General features: G+C 53.5%; 2 protein-coding genes across 2 annotated transcripts; both read right to left on the bottom strand.

Annotated features, from left to right (window-relative positions):
- Positions 1 to 860: 860 nt before the first annotated feature.
- LOC112463778 lies at positions 861 to 2982 on the bottom strand. The gene is made up of 2 exons (XM_025030349.1): positions 1192 to 2982; positions 861 to 1070 (listed from the first exon to the last, which is right to left on the bottom strand). The coding sequence occupies exons 1-2, from the start codon at positions 2980 to 2982 to the stop codon at positions 861 to 863; spliced, it is 2001 nt and encodes a 666-aa protein (XP_024886117.1).
- A 362-nt stretch (positions 2983 to 3344) lies between these two features.
- On the bottom strand, positions 3345 to 5571 carry LOC112463780. The gene is made up of 2 exons (XM_025030350.1): positions 3558 to 5571; positions 3345 to 3439 (listed from the first exon to the last, which is right to left on the bottom strand). The coding sequence occupies exons 1-2, from the start codon at positions 5569 to 5571 to the stop codon at positions 3345 to 3347; spliced, it is 2109 nt and encodes a 702-aa protein (XP_024886118.1).
- Positions 5572 to 5723: the final 152 nt, after the last annotated feature.

Here is a 5723-nt window from a genome sequence, read left to right as displayed (position 1 = left end):
GCTCGCTTCAAGCGAGTCGTCGGCCGCGATATCCGCAGCTTTGTACATCCCGCCCGCCTCGTTATGTGGAACGAACGAACCGATTTCATTGATAGACGATTCACGATAGTAACGCTAGGTTCGAGGCTGTCACCCACAACACTGCGAGAGGTTACGTCGCGTCGTTTTCTTGTCGGTGATAATCAGTGATAATTCTGAGACGAGTGATTACCGCGTATAATGTCGTGACGAGTGATTTAAGTGATCGAGAATTAACTGAGTTGACGAGCGAAATGACAGCGCGGGACGAACACGGCGACGGCTGCTCTATTATTTCCTTGAATTTACGGTAAGAATTCATTGAAAGTAAAGCGTTCGGCAGGTGAAATTATGCGTTTATTAATGGGAATTATCTTTCTCGCGAGCTTGGATAGGGAGTAATACGAGCTTCGCGATGGGGCGTTTGAATTCCGACGTGGCTGTTTTAATTGAGACGACCCGAACGAGCCCGTCGTCACCCGGGTGGACGGCAGTTATACGCGCGAGTGGCCACTTCGCCGGGGACGTATTCTCGTTCAGCATCAGGCACATCTGTCCAGGTTTGTACGCCGTCGCCTCCTTCCACTTAGATCGCTGGTTTAAGCCCCTAAGGTATTCGGTCTGCCACCGCGACCAGAATTGATCGCGCATTTGCTGCAGGAGCTGCCAACGCGAGAGCCGGCCTGCAGGCACATCTAGCAGAGAGGGCTCAGGCACAGCTGTGAGAGCCGTCCCTACAAGCAGATGCCCCGGTGTGAGCGCAGCACAGTCCTCCGGATCATCCGTGAGCGGGCTCAACGGACGGGAGTTGAGGCATGCCTCTATCTGAGTGAGTAAAGTGGTCATTTCTTCGTAGGTAAGTGTGGCATCGCCGAGGACCCTTCGCAGGTGGTGCTTGGCTGATTTAACCACTGCCTCCCACAGACCGCCGAAGTGTGGAGCTCCAGGGGGATTGAATCGCCATCGTACTCTGTTGTTGGCCATCTCCTCTGCGATGGATCGTCCTTCCTTCGTGCTAGCGGAAAAGAGTTTGCGGAGTTCGGCATCGGCACCTACAAAATTAGTTCCGCAATCACTAAAAAGTTCAGTGCACATTCCTCGTCGAGAGACGAATCGTTTAAAGGCGGCAATGAAAGCTTGTGAGGAGTAATCAGAGGCCACATCGAGGTGTACCGCCCGCGTGCTTAGGCAGACGAAGACCACCAAAAAGCCCTTGATCGCCTTGTGGCCCCGTCCGGGCGCTGTCCTCAGAAATATCGGTCCTGCATAATCGACGCCTGTGTATTGGAACGGCCTCGCTGGAGTTACTCGTGGTCGAGGCAGATCGGCCATCTTCTGTTCGGCCAATGCCGCCCGCCATCGCACACAAGTGATACAGCGACGGATGCATTGTTTCGTCAGGTTGCGTCCACGTGGTATCCAGTAACGCTGGCGTACGATACCGAGTGTCAGTTGCGTCCCTCCGTGCAGTGCTCTCCTGTGACAGGCTTCAATAATTAACTTGGTGAGAGCCGATAGAGGAGGCAAAATAATTGGGTGCTTCTCGTCGAAGGAGAGGGTTGCATGTCGTAGGCGGCCTCCCACTCTCAGCATTCCTTCTTTGTCCAGCAGCGGGGAGAGCTTGGTAAGTGATCCCTTGCAGTCAACCTTGAAATCTACGGCAATTAAAGATAGTTCCCTTTTGTAGTGAATAGCTTGAACATGGCGAATCCACAATTTTTCTGCGTCGTCGATCTCCGTGGCGGATAAGGGACGACGGTGCGCCTCTCCTGGATCTCGGCGGCCGTTTCCATTCGACTGGTGCTCTCGAGGTAACCATCGTCGACACCAGGCAGTGACTCGCAGGAGTTTATGGAGTGTCGAGTACTGTGATAGCATTGGATGTTCCTCGGGGGGTTCTCCAGTGGATGTGGTCAACGTGTGCGCTCGCTGCTCTGTTTGGCACTCGTCGGGTGCTTCGATCTGTTCCACTGCTGCCGAGTTTGCTCCTTCATGCAAGAGGCTCGGACCGTGCCACCATAGTTCGTGGTTGACTAGCTCACTGGGAAACAGACCTCTAGATGCACAGTCCGCAGGGTTGCAACGTCCAGGGAGGTGTTTCCATTGGGCTTCTGGCACTAAGCGCTGAATTTCGGCGACTCGATTGGCTACGTAAGTCTTCCACCGCGATGGATGTCCTTGAATCCAACCGAGAGTCACCCTTGAATCCGTCCATAGGTGCAGCGGTAGATCCTGCAGGCGTAGAACGTCCACCGAGTGTCTCGCGAGTCTCGCCAAGAGCTCCGCCGCGCTGAGTTCCAGTCTCGCCAAGGTCACCTGCTTAAGAGGAGCAACTTTACTTTTCGCAGTGATCAGTGTTACCTTGATCTCGCCGTCCTCGCCTTCAGCTCTCAGATAGAGCACTGCAGCGTACGCGCGCTCTGACGCATCAGCGAAGCCGTGCACCGTCCTCAGGTAATTCGTTGTTCCCTTGGCTAGCGCTCTTGGGACTCTTATGTTTAAGAGCACCGGCAGCTCCGCCTTGAATTTAATCCATCGAGCTGGTCCGTTTTCCGGTAAAGGTTCATCCCAGTCAAGGCCCAATAGCCACGCGGACTGGATGAAGATCTTCGCGAGAACGATCGTTGGAGTGAGCCAGCCGAGTGGATCAAAGAGCTGGGCAGTCTGGGATAGAATTGAGCGCTTCGTCACGGCACCCTCCGCCGGTGGTTTGACGGCAAAAAAGAAGCAGTCCCCCAGCGGATCCCAAAGAAGTCCCAGCGCAGAATGAGTGATCCGCTCGTCTGTACAGGCGCGAGACTGGCGTGGCAAGCGATCGTCCTCGGGTATGTTCTCGAGTAGTTCGGTAGAGTTGGCTGTCCACTTCTTCAGGGGGAAGCCGCCCGCCTTGCAAAGACCTCCTAACTGTTGCTGCTTTTCCAGGGCTTCCGCTTTCGTATCGGCCCCGAAGTAGAATTCGTCCATGTAGGAGTCCTCGAGCACTACAGAGACACCCTCCGGGAAGCGGACCTGCTCATCGCTCGCGAGCTGACGAAGGGAACTGAGAGCGAGGAATGGTGCGCAAGCTTGACCATAGGTAACGGTGTTGAGCCTTAAGTCCAGTATTTCGCCGTCCGGATCCTTTCTCCATACGATCCTCTGGAGGTCCCGATCTTCCTCGTGAACGAGTATCTGCCGATACATTTTCTCAATATCGGCTGCCATCGCATAAGTATGCCATCGCCAACGAAGAATTCTGTCGGCTAGGGCTGGCAGCAAGTTAGGTCCGACATGGAGGTGTTCATTGAGCGATGTGCCCGAGGAGACGGTCCAAGATCCATTGAAGACTACTCGGAGGCGCGTCGAGGTACTTGCGGCTCGGAACACTCCGTGATGCGGGAGGTAGCAGACCCTTGCTGGCAGGTGAGACGTTGTTGTAATTCTTGACATATGATTTAAGTCCTCATATGTGCTCATGAAGTCCGTGTAGAGTTCTCTGAACTCAGTGTCTCTCAGGAAGCGCTTTTCGGTGCGGAGAAGAGAATGGATCGCCGCGGTACGAGTCTCCGATAGGTCCGGCAGGGTCGAGCGTACAGGCAAGCGAACGACATAGCGACCGTCGGGAGTTCGTTGGTGTGTTCGGGTGAACCATTCTTGGCACTCCTGTTCTTCGAGCGTGAGAGGTGTGGGTGAAATCGGAAGCTCCTCCTGCTCCCAAAATTTCCTGACGAGGTTAGAGAGGGATTCGCCGAGTAAGCACTGGTGACTCGACACCCTTTGATCCTCCTCAGCTGGCTTGAATTGACCCAGTAGGATCCATCCAAAAATGGTCTTCTGTGCAACGGGTTGCAAGCGGGTCCCCTTGCGTAATCCCTCGAGCACTATTGATGAGTAGACGTCCGCGCCAAGCAAGACGTCGATCGGGTCAGTCGATGTGAGGTCCGGATCTGCGAGCTCGAGTCCTTGAATATGAGGCCATTCATCAAACGGTGCGTCTGAAACACTCGAATATTCGGTGAGCCGCGGTAATATGATCGCGTGTGACGTCACTGATTCTCCCCCCGAGCGCGGTGAGATCTTCAAAACGACACTGCCCCTCGCGACTCCCGTCTGGTCGCCTCCCACTCCGAACACTGCGACTGAAGTCTGTCTTCGTGGAAGTTTTAGTCTTTGAGCGAGATTTTCCGTTATGATCGTCGCTTCCGAACCCTGATCGATTAAAACCCGCGCGTCGATTGATCTCCCGTAGCGATCAAGTATTTGAACTCGAGCGGTAGCAAGAAGTACCGACGGTTGAGTACGCGGAGAGTTTCGCGCAACATGCGCGGTTGTCACACTCTCGGTCTTAGCGGTCTCGGGCTCCGTCGGAGTTTTTCGGAAAGCATCGTGCAGTGAAGTGTGATGTTTTTCGGCGCACACCGAACACAGTCTTTTGGACGGGCAATCGTTGACCTTGTGTCGTCCGAGGCAGTTCTCACAAAGGGAGTTACTGTCGACGTACTGTTTTCGTTCCCGAGCGGGTTTGCCCTTGTATACATCGCACAACATCAGAGCATGCTCCTTCTTACAGATTCCGCATCGCGAGAAACCGGGCTCTCGTTTTTGCACATGATGAGATCGCGAGGCTTTATTTCCCGTTTCCGTAGATTTGGTCGCAGGCGTCTCTGATTTTCCCGGCTGAATTGCTTCCAACGTTTGGAGCCGGCGATCGAGGAAGCGCTTAAGAGCTTCATAAGTCGGGGGGTTGGTCGACTCGCTGATAGAGTTTTCCCATTCTCGGCGAGTGCGAGCGTCGAGCCGCTCCACTACAAAAAAAACGAAAAGGTCCTCGCTGCTCGATATCGGACGACCGATGCTCTCCAGCGCGCCGGCAGTTGTGGACGCGCCGTTTAGTACTTTCCGCAATTCAGTAGCCGTTTCAGATTTCATTTTTTGCAACGCGGTAAATTTAGTTAAACAAGATCGCACTAGTAGTCTTTTGTTCTCGAACTGTTCGCACAAGATTTTCCACGCGCGTCGATAATTTTCCGCCGTTGTAGGCAAGTTTTTAATTAACGCTTCTGCATCTTCTTTCAGGCTTACCTTGAGGTAATGAAGTCGCTCTACCTCGCTTAGACTGCTGTCCTTGCCGATGAGGGACTGAAATAAGTCTCGAAAGGCGGGCCAGTCTTCATACCTCCCCGTGAATTCTGGCAGCTGTATTCTAGGTAGCGTGGTTCGTGATGCTGACGGATCCGCTCTCGGTTCGGCTTGTGGAGTGCGAGAAAGTCGAGTGGAACAGTCGAGTAATGTCCCCTTCTGATTGAGGTATGCCTCTTCCACGAGGCTAAAGAAATCTTCCGTCAGGTAAGAGGTATCGCTCACAGCTTCCCGGTGAACCGTACGAAGAGTTTTGTCCTGCTCTTCGAACTTGTTCCAACAGCTCTCGAGGCTGGCCAAACGGGATTGAACGGCGCCAGCGGTGATGTTGGCTTGCCCCAGCTTCCGGAGATTTTCCACTACGCGTGAGATCCTCCCATGTAAATCTCTTTGTCCTTGTATTAAGTTTTCCATTTGATTTTTCTTTTCAGGCATTGCACGGAAGCACAGTTCACAACGAACAGCAAGCACGCACTTTTTATCGCGAAAAGAGGACCGAAGCGGAACTGAATCCGATAGATCCGGCTCGAAGGACCAAAAATGTTCGGGAATTTATCAATTCAATTGAATCGCGAGGAATGGAGGAA

This window comes from Temnothorax curvispinosus, unplaced genomic scaffold (assembly GCF_003070985.1).
Source record: "Temnothorax curvispinosus isolate PA1 unplaced genomic scaffold, ASM307098v1 QBEX01013646.1, whole genome shotgun sequence".
NCBI classification, from domain to species: domain Eukaryota; kingdom Metazoa; phylum Arthropoda; class Insecta; order Hymenoptera; family Formicidae; genus Temnothorax; species Temnothorax curvispinosus.
The sequence above is the reverse complement of the archived record's forward strand: the minus strand, read 5'-3'. Positions and strand labels throughout refer to the sequence as shown.